Genomic DNA, 17,322 nt, shown 5'->3' with positions numbered 1-17,322 from the left:
CAGATTAGAGCCTGGATTCATTAAATGATGTAAGAAAAGCAGACTCTTGTTTTTAGTGTTGTTTTTAATAAAATCCAGTGATCTGAGTGTTATTCCCAAATTGTTAGAAGATGAAGTTGCCTTAAGAGTTAAATTAAAAGTGATTATGCAGCTGATCCAAAAAGGCAGATTAATAAATAGTACAAATAAGAAATACTTGCAGCTGTAATGTTGATCCATAACATGTTGTATCCAAAATCAGTAAATTTCACATAAAATTTTTAAAATCAATCACTCACTTTTTCCATCCTAAATAGAGTAGACTTAAATAATTATAGGAGTCACCGCATTTCACACACTCAGGTGTTAGTATCTACTGACCTATGAGCAGAGAAGTGCACTTCTTGTTGGCTCCACACACAAAAACACTTTAAAAAGCCTTGATTACGTTTTGGATTTCCCATCTTTGGCCAGAGCATTCCTGTACTATAAGTTTTTTGTCTTTTATCTCCAGGCATCTTTTTGTCTCTTTGTTCTTCAGTTCTTTGCCCTGGGGAAAGACAAAAAGTTGTCAAGAGTGCTGGTTCATTCTGTCATCATACAATATTCAGACAGGTGATGTTTTCAGCTATACGAGTCACCCTAAACTCATCCACCCTCTAAGTTCAGTGTATCGTTGTACCTGAGTGAAGTCCCAGTAAATCCCCATTCCTTTCTGCATAGCCTCTTTGCAGTTGTAAAGACCAGGCTCGGTTTCTTTATTGCCGATGTCAGTTATGCAGCGGTTGTCATTGTATTTGTGGGACTTGATGCCGCCGATGTACAGCTCACCATTCGCACGGTAAAAAGTGTGCTGAAATATAAAAGAAAATGTTCAGCAAGTAGTTTGGGCACAACAGGGAAAACTATATTTTGATTAACTTTCCAGAGACTATAATCATTAAACTTGGCAACCACATTTAGTTACTTACCTGAGGTCCATAGAAGTAGCAATGGAAGGCGATGGGTGTGTGACCTGGCACTGGGCCTTGGTCTAGACACATGTCAGCATCAAGATTCTTCATCTGTAAAGTGGGAAGTTAATTATTTTGTCAAATCCATTGAAACTTGCTCAACCACTGTGGCAGGTGGGAGTCAATAATCACAACACACAGTTTAGTGTGGCAATATGTAGCACACACCCTGCAGTACCACACTTACAACGCACTAGAGAAAACTAAACTTACTCCTCCATAGCCAAGTAGGTTGTCCCAGGGATCTAACTTGGGATACACATTTTCCAGGTACCATTTGAAAGGTTTACAGTTCAACCTCTCTCTGAGTTTTTTCCTCTCGGAGACATCCCCAATGTCAATTCCATGATTCTGCAGAGGCAAAGAACATGGCATGATTTGTTTGTGATATTGTAACTGAGGAAATCTAAAGAACTTCAGGAGCCTTGACAGTGTTAAAATGCACTCATAACTAAATAACTATAAATTATTCTTGTTCTTATTGACTACATTTTAAGTACCTCAAATGGCAAGTTCCAGGCTAAGTTGACGTTGTGTTTGTATTCATCCATCCAGACTTCTGCTACCCTCAGGGCGTTTCTCTTCATGGCAGGGCCCAGGTCAGGCATGTAGGGCTTGTGGTACCTCTCGATGTGGGCAATCTTGGAGCACGGAACTATTTCAACACTGCCTCCACACGTCCACACCTATTTGAGCAAAAAAATATAAACAACCCAAACTTTATACTGTGTGTCGACTATCTGGGGGCAGTCCTGCCCAATCATATACACATTGAAAGGACACATATTATGCTCAGGTTAAAATTACTACTACTAGTTACTACTAGAATAGGTTTACATGAAATAGTGCTCAAAAAACACATCAGTCTTCTCAGTTGTACTTGTTTGGCTGTGAAACCAAGGTGTCTCTTTCAAGTGTCATTACTCGACTAAACACTGAGAACAATATGAGAAGTACCAGAGAGACGAGAGGAAAAAACGAGTGACGCAGCTACATAGAGCACTATCGTCTCAGCAGATCTTTTCCATACAGCGAAGAAGGACACTGATGCTGCAGTTGAAGCAAGTTATGTGGTGAGTGAATTAATCGCCAAAGTGCGAAAGCCATTCACTGAAGGGGGAACTCCCTCTATCCGTCCCAGAGCTGTCCAAAGTCTTGAGTCGGGTAATGGGCCTTTTTGGAAGCACATATCTGTGTAAGAAATTGTTCTCAACTATGAACTTTAATAAATGCAAGAACAGGTCCAGGCTTGAAGCTGTACTTAGGGTTTCAACTGTGACCTCCATCAGGGCAAATGGGGCTCAGCTGTGTGAGCAGAGGCGCTGCCAAGTGTCTGGCTAGAAATAAAGTACAAATCTATTCAGGGATTCCTTTTGTTAGTTCAACGCAAGGTTTAAATAAGTTATTTAAGATATAAGAAACATATTTGTGGTTTAAATGGTTTAAAAACTGTAAAAAAAAAATGTTTTAAAAATGTGACAGGTGTCACACCGCGGTGAGGTTTGTCTCGTCTTGGGTTTTTTGTCTCGTTACTTCCTGTTTTATTTTGAAATCTAACTCTCCTCTCGTTTCAGGTCACTTGCCCTTCCTCATGTGTCACCGGTCTGATTGTCTCACCTGATCCCTGATCGTTTCCACCTGTTCCCCATTTCCCTCATGTGTATTTAGTCGGCGTCTTCCCTTTGTCTTGTGCCGAAGTGTTTCGTTTGTCCGTGCACCTAAGCCTTTGTTCCATCGTCATAGTCCGCAATTATCATCGAAAGTATTATCTTGCCACGTAAGTTGTTGTTATTTTCCTCTTTAAAAGAGTGATTTTTTGTTATTCATAATTTCTAAGTTTAGTGTTTTATTTTGTGTTCTGATATTACTGTTTTGCCTCCCGCTTGAGGAGTGAATTTTGTTTAGAGAGTTTTAGATATTGTAGAGCCCCTGTTGAGGTGAGCCTTTTTCTTTGATCCCTTTTGATTAGATTTGGTTTTCCTCCTTCGGGAGCGTTTTCGGTTATTTATCTAGTTCTTGTTTTTCTCCTTGTGAGAGTGTTTATTTCTTAGTCTAGTATTCTGTTTTGTTTGTTTCTATTTTAGTGTTCCCCTTCCTTGATGTGTTTTTCCCTCTTTGGGATATTCATTTTGACTTCTGTCATTATAGTCAGGATATTTACTGATAGCCAGTATTTCATAGCCTGTTTATTTAATCTCTCTTTGAAAGAAGAAATTGCCTTCAATAAAGTGAGCTTGATAACTTTATCCTCTGCTTCTGAGTCCTCATTTTGTCCTGGCCTGACAACAGGATTGTACTGAAACCAGGATCTGTACTCTTCATTCTTTGGCCTGTCATACTGTTATCAGCTTTAGGATTTGATGTTGGATGGTGAAGTCAACTCACACGAATTCCCAGCTCAACATTTTCTCCGCCGTAAACTTTCATTCCTTCATCGAGGAGTCCAATTTCTCCAAGAAACTTCCTTTCAGCGACGAGGATTCCCATGACAGATGGACTCCTGAGGTGATGGAGGAGAACTGGTATTACTGTCTCATTGAAAACACACTGTACAACAGCATTGCCATACAAGTGAAGCTGTTAAATTATTAGAAATACCTGATCCAAGATACAATTAATAAAACCAGGCCGTTATATTTATTTGACGCATGTAGATTTCACTTACTTTCCAGGCAACGAGCCGTCGTTGAGTTTGTAATACTCGGGCGTAAACCCCTCATACATGCACCATAAAGCCCAGTCGAAGGCGTGTGCTGCTGGAAGGTATTCAATAACCTTGAGGTCATCAAAGTTGATTCTGTCAAACACAGGAGAAACCACCGTCGTTCGGTCAGCTTTGATCTGTGTCAGCATAGGTTCGGCCCTGCATGAGGGGAAGAGAGGAGAGGCTGTTCACACACCACTGCAATAAACTTCCTTAATTTAAAACCCCAGACAGACAGTAGGGTTTTTTGTTATGTGTCATTCACAAAGTGTCATTGTCCTGAGAGATTACTGTACAACCCCGATTCCAAAAAAGTTGGTATGTTGTGGTTCTTCTCACTTTGTGTGATGCAGTCATCAACTTAATATTTTAGTGTATTTACAAAAACAGTGAAGTTCAGATCAGAACATTAAATATTTTGTCTATGTACTGAATTCATTTGAATAATGATTTGCAAAACATTCCATTCTGTTTTTATTTCCCTATACACAGTCTACCAGGGTATGCACCAGACAGGTGATGTTTTCAGCTATATGAGTCATCCTAAACCCACCCATCCAATTACCACACTACTGCACTCAGTTGTTATTTTCATAAATGCCTCTGTGACTAGAAGTTTGCCAGTCTGAGCAGCACTCGCCCTTCCCTCATTACCGCAACTGCAAAGCTCTTGTGCAACACCCTTAAGCCCTGATTGCCCCAGTGGAGTAGCTCAGAGGCTAGAAGATCAGACTGTGGTTCCTCTTGGAACAGACTGTGGTTGTACTGTTAAGTTACGAAAGTGTTTACCTGTGTAAAAAAGACGTTCCTGGAAAAAACAATTACTCTAAGCAAAACTATTCTGGTTTTAAAAAAGCTACAGTGTGATGCAAGCTATCACTGGCATGACCAGACTCATTTCACCCTCATGCTATCGTGGGTTCCCTCTGTAAAATTTAGCCTCAGGGTCCTTATTCTAAACACTTTAATAACTTTGGAGGTAGTGGTGGGCACTCGAAAGTATGAGAAAACTGAAATCTATTCTAGCAGTGGGCCAAAATAAAATCATGAACCTGAAAGTGGAGATAATATGTCTCCTTTAAGTGAATTTCTACATAAAATTAAATTTAAAAAAATAACTTTAATTTAAAATACTAAACACAAACATGTGAGAATTTTGTACAAATACCAGTGTATAAAATGATTTATTTTTGCCACATTCTTACCACATCTCATGGACTTCGATGTGTGCGTCCAGGATGGCCACCACGTCCGCAGTAGCAGCCCTCCATCCAGAGGCCCTGGCGAAAGCGAGGCCTTTCTGCTCGTCGTGCCTCACTCTTGTGATACGCAGATCTGGGTTCTGCTGCTCAAGCATTTTCACGTAAATGTCAAGGTCCCCCTTCAGGTCCTCTGAATTGAAAAAAGAATGTGGGCATATATTTTGATATAAGGGGAGAAAAGGCTCGACAGAAAGGCTACCAGTTTCTACACTGGTTACCCAGAATGCCAAGCACACAAAGCATGTTGAGGGACAGTTCTGATCATATACATGCCTCACAGTCCAGTATGTTGTCAATGTGTCAGATTTGAAATCGTAGTTAGTGATAATGAACTGATTAACATTTCATTCACCCATGTCTCCGAGTTAGGATGAACAAAACTCAACTTTTTGTTGATATATGCTTATTCCCTTTCCTGCTGGGAGTTAAATGAGAAGAAAGATACCACTCTCATGTCTGTGGGGTAAACATACTGCCAGCACCTGCTAAGCATGCTTAGCTTAGCATGAAGACCAGAAACAAGAAGAAACAACCAGCCTGGCACAAAATCCACCTCCTTGCACCTCTAAAGGCACACTGAAAAACACTTTATATCCTGGCAAGCAGGCAACAACCGCAGATTTAAAGAAGTTGCATTGCCTGTCAAAGAAATAGGCCAGCACACAAACTCCTGTAAACCAATAATGAAATTGTTATTACGCTTCAGTTTCTGTACAGACTAAACAAACAAGATATAAAACGTTAATTAGTAAGATTTAGAGGTGCTTGTAAGTAGATTCTGTTTTTTGATGTAGCCAGGCTGCCTGCTTCCTTGTTAACTGTCTTAAAGCTAAATTAAGCTAACCTGCTGCTGGCTATAGCTTCATCTTTACCATACAAATATGAGAATGCTATCAATCTTCTCATCCTAACTCCTGGCAAGAAAGTGAATAAACATATTCACCAAAATTCAAACAACTGCTTTAAAGGGGAAATATGGACGAATTTAAGATGAAAACATTCAAAAATGTAAGAAAATGATCAACAGACTTGAAAGAAATATCATTTCATGCTATGATATCTATGTATAGTGTTACAGAGATATCTACTGCGATTAGCATGCTAACCAGCTTGCACTGGCCCATCCCAATCTAAAGCTCCTTTGCTGGTGGAATAAGGACTGAGGGTGTTGTTCACTGTACAGATTGTAAAGCCCACTGAGGCAATGTGATTGTGATTTTAGGCTGTATAAATAAAACTGATTTGATTTGATTTAAAGACTACAATCCCCTGGTCCCTGAGCATTCAGTCAAAAATACTAACTGCACAGCTAATGGAGCTAATGGAGCTAACTAGCTAACGGCAGCTACAGCTGGCAGAAGTAAGCAGTTACTTTGGTGATATGTTATTTTGTAGGAAAAGACGTTGAGTATGAATGTTAACGACTCTGTAAGGACATTCCCACACAGAGTTTAAAAGCCTGCAACTCCCCTCCAGTTAGTTATAACTGAAGCCTCTTGGATGAGAGGTGAAACGTCTACAAGAAACTGAAACAAGTCCAGTTGGCTATGATACAGCACTTAGTATAAGTATGACTGAGAACCACTGTTGAACTCCATTCGAAGCAAAGAGGCTAATTTGTTTCAACAGCAGATGTAAATGTTTCATTTGCCCTTCTGCTTGCACAGAATGGAAGTGAACAGGAGACGAATATGTGCGTCTCATGCAACGTCAACATGAAATATAACTATCATAGCTAATCACCTTTAAAATGCCACTGTGAGGTGAATGTACGGGTGTGTTTACAATGTTTTATTAAACCAAACATGGGATTGTGAGCAAGAGTGGCATCTAGACAAAGAAACACGTTTATCAGCTCCACCTGTCTTTCAGCATGTTTGAATAGTCTTGGGTTTGCACAATCTGATCCTTTGGAAACCAACCAACCATTTGAGCTGTTGTCATCCACCATTATTATCTCCTTCAGCAGGTTTTTAGGGGTGCGGTCGATGATGCTGCGTAGGGCTCTTTTGATGATAGACAGGGCCTCGTCCAGGTAGATCAACACCACTCCGACACTTGGCAGGTCCTTCGGGTAACTTTTTTTCAAGCACCTTTTCATTCAGAAGCAAAATAATTATTGAGGAAAAATAACCACCAGTCTTTAGTCTTTAACACCAGTCTGCTGTGTGAATGCTTTATGAAAAGACAAACCATGTGAACCAGAAAGATGATGGATATACTTGGCAAACAATGAACTGGGTGGTGTCCATAAGAAATAGTTTCTTTAATTGCTCTCTTTGTATGAAGTAGAATGACAAGTCTGACATCACATGCAAAGACCATGAAAATCGTACCTTGGATCTCTGGTATCTGGAAGAACTCGATCAAGAGGAAGGCGATCGCTCAGAAAAACATTGTATCCATACTTCTGAAACAAACCCTCTGCCTCTCTTTGTTCTTCCTCAGACAGATTCTCCCCCCAGTCCTTGAACAGGGGAGAGCTGGGGAACACTTTATTGGACTTTTTCTCTTTGGGCGCCTCCTTTTGGTCCTGGATCTCTGCTTTAGGTTTTTCTTTCTGCTCTGGTTCCTTTTTGGCTGGTGGCTGTTCTGCAGCTTTTCTGTGTTCCTCTCTTTCCACTTCCAGCATTTTCTGCATGGTATCTTGCTTTTTCTCAAAAGTTTTGATTACATTGTCTGGACAAATGTGAGAGATCAAGAATGACAGGGAGAGAGCAAAATGAGCCAGAGGCAAGATAACTTTTGCAGGAAAACTAGACTTGAGGAAAAAAAATAATAGTCAAGAAATTGTTTTCTAAATTGAAATAGAACCTTTTTCCTTGAGATGAAACATTCTCTGGATAGATACTGCAGCCCTGATTCAAAAAGAGTTGGGATGCTGTGGTTCTTCTCACTTTGCATATTTCAGGCTTTAAATTCATAATGAGTGTATACTTACATAAACAATAAGGTTTAATGGTTTGAACATTGAATATCTTGTTGTTGTACTTGTTTCAATTGGATATAGATTGAAAATGATCTGCAAATGATTGAGTTCTGTTTTCTTTATGTTTTACACAGCACCACATAATTTTTAGAACCTGGTTTAGGGAGATAAGATAACATTTTCCTGATTCCAAGGGGAAATCAGATGATTCATCCAGTCTATCCACTACACTGTTTCACCTGCTTCTTCAACATGCAACTGATCAAAACTAGACTAAACCAACACAGCTGCCAGGATAATTGGTGTCCCCACACTCAACCTTACAGAGCTGAACAATATAGCCATTGCAACCTCAACAGAACAGGATATCACACATCCAGTCAACCTCCACCTGCACTCAGGGCAGAGGTCTGGTTCACTGAGGTGCAGAAGGGCTTGCTTTGGAAAAAGCATGGTCCCCTCAGCCATAGCTGCCCTAAACAACAGGCCTCGCAGAACATGCCCGAGTGTGGATTTTAATGTTTTCTATTGTGTTTTTTGTTTGGTTGTTTTGTTTTTACTGTGTGTTGCTGTATGAACCTTTTTTTGGTATTACTGTCTGTCTGACGGGTACGGTGCTGTGAAAAGGAATTTCCCCTTGGAATAATAGATTCTAAGTCTAAGTCTTACAGCAGCTTACAAGCCATCAGATAAAGACATCAATAACATGCATAACACAATAAATATAAAAGATTATAGTTTCATATGAATATTATATTTCGTAACTCATAAATGTTGCACATCTGTTGAAATTTGATCTCATCTATTACTAATACACAGCAAACCTCAAAAAAACTAAAGTTCCACTGGAAGCCATTTATCTAATATTACAACAACACATCAAGGAGCTTTGTCTAATAAGTTGGTGACACACATACTGATATTTTCTTTACTTGGCAGCATATAAAACCTTTAAGACACTAGTGGTGGAGTGAACTGAGGGGGACTTCAGGCAATCAGGGAAACCTACGCACCAGTGTGTTTATTTCCTGTTCTAACAAAATGTAGTCAACAGGACTTGTCAATGTCAATTCACTGAAATCAACTTTACTGGGGTTACTCGATGCAGTGCCAGATTAAATGGATAAATTCCACTACAAAAGACTGAAATGGCACATGATTGTTATCATGCTTATTACTTTATTTAGGTACAGTTTATATTATAACTTAACTATTTATTTTAAGGTGTTTATATGCAATTGGTTAGTCATGTATTTAAAGGAAAAGTACAGCTAACGTTGTTTATGTTCAAATACATTTTTGGATCTGAGATTCACTTAGCTGTGCCAAATCCCGCCCTGCTTGCATGTCAAGGTCAGTGACCTTATAAGAATTATCATCAGAATTATAATTATAATTAAGGATAAAGATCACATAATTTATAATACAATTTTTCTGATTGTTGTTGTATTACATTTGTAATATATTCAAGCAACAGAATATGCTTCAAAGGTTTGAACATGTGTTTTTGTCCCTTTTTGTTTTTTAAATGTAGTTTTATCAAATATGACAAATATGAAAATGTGTGATGGCATAGTTCCCCAAATGGAGGACTTCCTGAAGTTGCATAAATAGTTCTCTCTTTCTCTCACTCTATCATTGCCACACCTGATCCTCTCCAAGTGAAAGGTGTGATAGTCATCAGTCAACTAAAATATGAAAATATCCATGAGCTATTTATACTACATGACATGTATTCCAGAATACGATGGCACAGCGGGGTCAGTAAAAGAGTGCAACAGGCTATGTTTTTAAATTATATTAACACAATAGATCTACTAAATCTGAAGAGATACACAATCCTTTTCTATATTTAGATATTCATGAAAAAATGTGAACTTTTTAAAATGTTGACATGAATTAATTACATTAACATGAATAATATGTTCTTATTCAGTTTTCTGTCCTTGTCCATTTTTGAGCTTGACATGCATAAAGTGAGTTGATTTGTCAAGATGATGTTTTTTGTTTAGGTACAAACAACACTAATAGGTGTGGCATACTCTTCTGGGTAGATAACATATCAGGGATTTCATAAAGCTGTGTTAGTCTAACCAGGAAAAATTTCTTTCCATTTTCTCATCTTCCTTTGTAGTGAGGAATGAATTAAACTTCATGAACACAAAAAACAGCAACTTTTACATCCTCTACAGGAGAAAGATGAATGATAGCCTCAACTCACAGAGATTGCCAATGCTGGCCTCCAGGTCAGAGAGGCTCCTGCTCAGACGTGGTGTGTCCATCTCTTTGTTGGCCACCGCTGTGCCCTCAGGTCTTTTCATTAGAGAGATGCTCACAAAGAGGACGAGCCCAATCCCCACCAATATGAGGACTGGCCGCTTTAATGACGCCGCTCTCATGCTGATAACACACCAACTTGACTGAGACCCAGCAAGTGAATAAAACCTCCCAGGACACCCGCACCCGCTGAGTTTATTCCACTCGACCGACTGGTTCAACCAGACAGCAGGCACAAGAAACATGTTGATAGTTGTGATGGAGCTGTGACGCTCCTTCATTTAAAAGCGAGAGGCTGACAGCTACTGTCCTTCTGCTGCCTGCCCATATTAGGGCAGCCGCTGCTAATTAGCGGGCTTCGTGACGTCGCCATGTTAGGTGCGTAGTACCCCTCAACTGTGAGAAAGTCCCGCTGCCCACTGTAAGAAGCTAATTTTTACAAGAAATTCACACGGTCTTTTCCTATGAAGAATAACTTTTAAAAAATTGTGACAACAAGAAAGTAAAGGTAAGGTTTTACGTCCTCTCTAATGACAGTCAGTCAGAGCAGCAACATTTCTTTCTCCACTTTTGTTATATTTCAACAGTAGTGACTGTAATGGCTGGCACTTGCCGTTTCTGCATGGTAAGTGCATGCAAATGTTATGGGTTGTTAAGAGGCGGTGCTTTGACATGATGGAGCAAGACAACACACTCACAATGTCAGTGCCATGCTGATATTTAAAGATTCCCTCCACACATTTAGTAAGGCATACATAAATATTCGTCAGACGCATGCAGAAAAAATGATGAATAGATTAAAAAACTAAATGACCTCATTGAAAATCCTTGAAATGACGCCCGCACCTTCTCCCTCATTAAAAACTGTAGGGTTGTAGTAAGGTTGTGTCTGAAATCACTCACAACCAGTGTTGGGCAAGTTACTTTCAAAATACAGTATATTACATATTACTAGTTAGCTTCATTTTAAAGTAATATGTTACAGTATTACTGTCTGTGTAGAATAATAAATTACTTATTCACTACTTTTTAGTTACTTTCAACAAAATGTCCAAATAATCTAATGATATTTTGACAGCCCTATAAATAATATACTTTTAAATATCTAGTACTCTGAAGTCCAAAGTCTTAAGTCCAAGTGAAGTCACGAGTCATTTGTGTTAAAGTCCAAGTTGAGTTGTAAGTCTTTTATGATATAGTCAAGTCGAGTCTAAAGTAATCAAATTTGTGACTTGAGTCTGACTCCAGTCCAAGTCATGTGACTCGAGTCCACACCACTACTACCCACTATATGTCATATCCCTTGATAGTGGAGCCAGCTACAAGTGATACAGGAATAGCCAATCATTTTACAGGTGTGTAGTTCTGTTGCACCATCGCCATGTAACTGACATAAACAGAAGAGTGTGGAGTAAGGCGTTATTATGGATCCCACCGCAGTGCAGACCAGCTCTACTCCTCCTTTAAAACTGTCACACAGTGGTTGTGGTAATGTATGCTTTTCTTGCAGTCTGACAGTGGCCTATGAGCCGCAGCCCTGCCAGCAAACACAATGACCTCTTCAGCCTCTTTCCCAGTCCTCTGCTGCTCCTGTCCGTGTCACTCATCCTCTGGAGCCACTCTACGCTGCAGGAGTAGGCCAGCTCGCTGGTATGAGACTATTTTTTACTTATGTTGTTTTATTTGTGGATCTTTCCTTGTTGTGTTAACATGAATAATGAATTGTGTGCCTTTATAAAGTGGTTAAATTAAAAATAAAGAGGTTAAATTAAACCTTTTTTCACTTGGTCTTTAACAATGATAAAAAAAGGACAGATAATTAGAAATGATCATTATTTATTGCCATATCACCCAGGCCTACCAAATAATATAGTTATTTTGTGAAAAATGTCTTGAAAATTCAAAGAAACTTACAGACCTGTAAAATTAGGCATTGCCTAAAAGAAAATTGAGAAGGGCATTCTGCATAATGAGTACTTCTGTTTAAGTCCATTAAGATAATTATACGTAATTTACTTAAGTAAAAGTTTGAATGAAGCATCTTGTGATGAATAGTCTTGCTGTGTAACTATAGTTACTGAACATCTTTTTTAGACACATGTTCACCTGAACTTTATTGTTAACTATTTGTGGGTAATGTTATGAGTAACTAACAATTATGTTTAAAATTAGTTTGTTTAAATAGTATTCCACGTCAATATTTCTGGATTTAAACTGAGTATATGGTGTTCAAGAAGAAAAACAATTACCACAATGAAGAACCTGGGACTACAGTATATTGTAAAACATTTCATTTACACCTGAGCATTAAATTGTGAACAAAATATTACTAATTTCTTAAAATCAAGAGTTACGGCCTCTGGAGAGTTGAGGAGAAACGTTGCGTCAAACTCAACATCCCTCATTTTATTGCAGAAGTTCACTGCTCATACCTGGAACAAGAAATTAGAGATGAAGTGCAGATTTGGTGTAGGGTTCAAACTGTAGTGGTGGAGTGTCTGTATGTGTCTCAGCAACTCTCCATTCTCTCAGCGTAGTTTTGCTCTCCTCCAAATTGAAGTTAATCAGGTCTTCAGCAGTCATCTGAGGTGGGATCTGGTTTTCCTGCTGAAGCCTGAGAAACTCCATCACCAGTGCAATCTAGAAAACACAAAGGAGATAAGTCATCTTGAAGCACGACAGGACAGAGTATCAGAATGTACCTGGCATTTTGTATCGGTGTTAGCTTGGAAGGATAGTAGGTCTTACCTGACATCTGAAACTGCTGATATGCCAGCAGATCTTTGATCTTTCATTTCATTGTTTAACAGTCAAAGCATTATTAACTAAAGTTTAACTAAGTATAAATTTACATTTATTTATGACGGTCATTATAAAGTGTTACCCGAGTATGAAAAATACAAACCTTTAGTGAAATTTACATTCATCTAAAACAATAAATCTCATATTTATAAAGCCGAAGGAACCAGTGGCAGCTTTTAATGTGAAGGTGACATTTTTGCTTATCCTGGGAATATGGTTAAAACTGAAGAGATGCCGTGTTGATAAGTGTTGTGTGTCTTTTTGCTACTATCAATAGGCCCTTTTCACAGACATTTTGACTTATCATAGCAGGAAAAGCACATGTTACATATTACAATGTCTGCTATGTAAAAAGTCTGTTAGCTCTGCAGCTGTAAAGGGTAGTGATGAGCTGCCACCATTTGTGTAATTGGCCATATTTTGGTGAAAATATTGTGATGGTTTTTAATACAATGATCATATGGATGGACGGCAGATGAGTGGAGACATTTTAAAAGTTTCTATTTTGATACTTTTATCCCGCAGCATAACAACTTGTTACCATTGAATTGTCTGCAGATTCTAATGAATATGAGTATAGTATACTATTGGATAATGTTTTAAAATTTAAAAAGCTTTCCGGGAGAAAAGAGACAGGTTGTCTAACAGAGTAAAACATGGGCAAGGACAGGATAGCTGTAATGCAAAATGCACTTGCTAGAAAAGTGTGACACTCCTTGGCAAATGCTTTGCATAAGTAAGTGACTTTGCATTACATTGTTGTGTAATGACGTGATAAGCACGTTTAGCCTGTTGAGGTGTGACCCAACAAGCCGAACGTTTCCCAACAGCTAGTGTGTCATTACACATTGTATCCATACAGATGAATATGTTGACATTAAAGATGCCAGCCTTCATCAGCTTTTTATCAATGTAGTGTATTACTAATTGAGACTGTATAGTAAAAATAATCTCCAGAAATGCCTATTGAGGTGTGACCCAACAAGCTTGTGGCAGTACTGGCTGTAAATTCCTTACAGGCCAGCCCAACCTACATAAAAATAAACAAAAAACATGTAAAACCAGTCCAACCAATGTCCACTACTAGAACCATAAACGGTATCACTCTATATTAGGGAACACATATTAACCATGAACTAGTTTCTTATTAGCATGCATATTAGTAGCATATTGGCTGTTTTTAAGCCATCATAAATCACTTACTAATGCCTTATTCTGCATGATCATATTCTGCAACTCCTAGGCCATTAACTACTGTGACAGTTTTCCCTCAATAACTTCCTAATCACTGCTTATTGATAGTGAGTTAGGGAGTTGTTGTAAACCACTTAATAAGAATAAGCTAATAAGAAACTAGTTCATGGTTAATATGTGTTCCCTAATATAAAGTGTTACCAAGAAATGTCTCATAGTTTATTGGTTCTAATACCCTCCTGAATCATATACTAAAAGTCTACTGCCGTAGATGGAGTGGAACATATTTTTTTTCAAGATTAAAAGGCCAAAGTTGTGCCCAACACTAAGTAAATTGAGTAGAATAGGGAAAGATTTTCAATGAATAGCTATCACTATGAAACTTCTCCAGTTGATTAGTGACATCATACCAAAGAAAAAATGTATTGCAAGCTTTTGAGATTTTATGTTTATATATGCAAATTAAAACAGTGGTGATAGTGTTTGATAGGTACAGTAATCAGCTCTCTACAAAGGACGTTGCCCATAAAAGGAGGAATGCAACGACTGGCCAGAAGGTTTCATTCACATCTACCATGCCATTGAGGTTGAATAAACAGCTATTTCTGTCAAACAATGAGAACAAACAACGTTTCATAAACCTGTTGGGAGAGGGCCTACAACGTGCCGGGTTTGACGATCACAATGCTCAGGGAGATGCAGATGTGCTCATAGTTCAAACAGCAGTGACAGTAGCAGTGAAACAAATCAAGCGTAGCGTTAGTTCTGGCAGGCCACGACGTCAAGCGCTAAATCAGCTTCAACAGCGTAGCTGTCAACACGGAGCAGATCAGCTGATGGCTCAGCTGACTCCCCGTGCCAGCTTCCTATTGGGAAATTGCATTCAGAGCGCACTATTTAAACTGCTCTAGCCCGACCTCACTTGCTGCTTCCTCTGCTGGCTCTTTGCAACAAGCTCCCGCATGAAGAAAAAATCACCGTTCGTGTTCGTACTCACCCTGCTGCTCCTGATGTCGTCGCCCTCCGTCCATGATGAGGACCCGTGGCAAAGCGACGGTTTATTGGAGGCTCAGCAAAACTCCGAAACAGAGGAAGCCATCTACGACGATGAGAGGGCTCCTTCTCTCCGTCGAAGCTCTCGCCTGGCAGGAAAAGGTAACGCCACAGATACTCCACTGATCCAAGACTGGCCGATTCCAAAGCTGTTGGAGTTTCTGTTCGCCAACAATGTTACGGCTCCGGTCGGAGCGTCACACCAAGAACTGTTCGCTTTATTCTTAAATTGCGCTGGGTTTCAACCTCCAACCGTCGACCAGCATCCTGTCTTCGCTCCTCGGAAAGCCACAACAAAACGTAAACACAGCTCCCGGAACTCAGCGGTCGCTCCCACTCCAGCCGCTGCCCCGCCGGCCAAAAGAGCTAGAGCCCCGACTTCGGCAGTCGCCTCTGCAGCTCCGGCAAACGACGCCATCATGGCAGCGCTGTCTTCCATCCAGACGTCCCTTTCAAGCATGAACTCCAGGATCCAGACCTTAGAGGCCGCAACCACTTCAGCTTCTAGCTCTTCTCTCCAGGCCGCCTTGTTTACATCCCGGGAACTGGCTGCTTCCTCCTCGACGCGGGCCGATGACGTCACTCCGACACCCCCCGACGGCGTCTCAATCCCGCGCAGAACCCTGGGAAGTGCAGTTCCAATCTCCACCGGCGTCCCATTCTACCCTCCTGCTGCTGCCATCTCCTGCAATCTGAGAAGCCAGATCCTCGCAGGTAACGATGTCAATCTAGTCAAAATCCTGCTGTGCTCAGATTTCAGTGATAAGCGTGTGGTAGATTGTGGTGATGTATCCGTGATGTTAAAAGATAGTGATCCTAGACTTTCTAAGACTCTGACACTAGCAGAATTCACTGTTGCTTTTGGCGTATACAGAGATGTAATCTGCGAAGTCTATCCATCCCGTCGAGCCGAACTGGACACTTATCTTTCCATCATTGCCGATCTCGCCATGTCATACGGTGGAACTCTGTTCTATGAATACCACAAATCATTCTCTGCCAGGGCTGCTATGTTCATTCAGAGGTTCAACCAAAGGCTGGATTGGTCCGTGGTTGACCTGGCTCTAATCAGCAGGCACTGCACTGGCCGCCAAGCTCTTTCTTGCTCCATTTGTGGTTCTTTCTCGCACTCATCCAACATGTGTCCCAAATCTGTGGCTATAGTCCACCCGCCGGCAGGCCCCAAAACCGATGAGAATAAGCTATTGCGGGGATGGGCATCCAAAGTCAGTGTGCCCCAGACGTACCCGTCTCCCGAGGAAGGAAAAGAGAAAATAAAACCTTCAACCCCAGTCAACGTGGCTGAGCTGGGGAAGGCTTTAAGGAAGCATCCAAACCGCTGCTTTGTCAATTATTTGTTAACCCGACTGGTTCAAGGGTTCATGGCTGGTCTGTTGTGGTTGCCTAAAGTGTCTCATACATGTAATAATCTGCAGTCTGCCTTGAAAGAGCCTGAAATAGTAGACACTTTACTGGAGAAAGAAGTCAGGAAAGGTTTCATGATCGGACCTCTGGATAAATCCCCTTTTCCCGTATCACGCATCAACCCCATAGGTGTTGCTACCAGGAAATATTCCGGCAAAAAGCGTCTCATCATCGATTTATCCGCTCCTCATCAGGGTGGTGTTCAAAGTGTTAACAGCCTCATTCCGCTACTGCCTTTCTCTCTGTATTATGCCTCAATCGACGATGCCATTAAGCTCATCAAACAAGCAGGTAGAGGTGCGTGGTTATCAAAGGCCGACATCACAGACGCGTTTAAAGTTATGCCTTTACACCCTTCTCAATGGCATCTGTTCGGTGTTAAATGGAGAGAAAAAAATATATTTTGCAGTTAGGCTCACCTTCGGGTGTCGCAGCAGTCCAAGAATCTTTGACACGTTGTCAGAAGCTCTTTGCTGGATCTTGCTAAATAATTGTAAACTGCCATTCGTGCTTCACCTGTTAGATGATTTTCTGCTCGTAGATTACCTTCATGCCAAGCCGGATCATGCTATCACCACACTTAAAGATACTTTTAAAAATCTAGGAGTCCCCTTATCCGAGGAAAAAACTTCAGGTCCGTTCCAAGCCATTGAATTTCTGGGTATTAAACTAGACAGCATTCTC

The 17,322-nt window shown here is 40.2% G+C and overlaps 1 protein-coding gene across 1 annotated transcript; it reads right to left on the bottom strand.

The window, feature by feature from the left end:
* Positions 1-409: 409 nt before the first annotated feature.
* LOC141001501 (probable polypeptide N-acetylgalactosaminyltransferase 8) lies at positions 410-10,286 on the bottom strand. The gene is made up of 11 exons (XM_073472593.1): positions 10,109-10,286; positions 7,295-7,637; positions 6,885-7,051; positions 4,902-5,088; positions 3,658-3,855; positions 3,378-3,492; positions 1,493-1,678; positions 1,206-1,343; positions 951-1,043; positions 662-832; positions 410-529 (listed from the first exon to the last, which is right to left on the bottom strand). The coding sequence occupies exons 1-11, from the start codon at positions 10,284-10,286 to the stop codon at positions 410-412; spliced, it is 1,896 nt and encodes a 631-aa protein (XP_073328694.1).
* Between the last annotated feature and the right edge of the window lie 7,036 nt (positions 10,287-17,322).

The sequence above is a fragment of the Pagrus major genome, chromosome 8 (genome assembly GCF_040436345.1).
Source record: "Pagrus major chromosome 8, Pma_NU_1.0".
NCBI classification, from domain to species: domain Eukaryota; kingdom Metazoa; phylum Chordata; class Actinopteri; order Spariformes; family Sparidae; genus Pagrus; species Pagrus major.
This window is presented reverse-complemented; position numbering and strand designations above follow the sequence as displayed.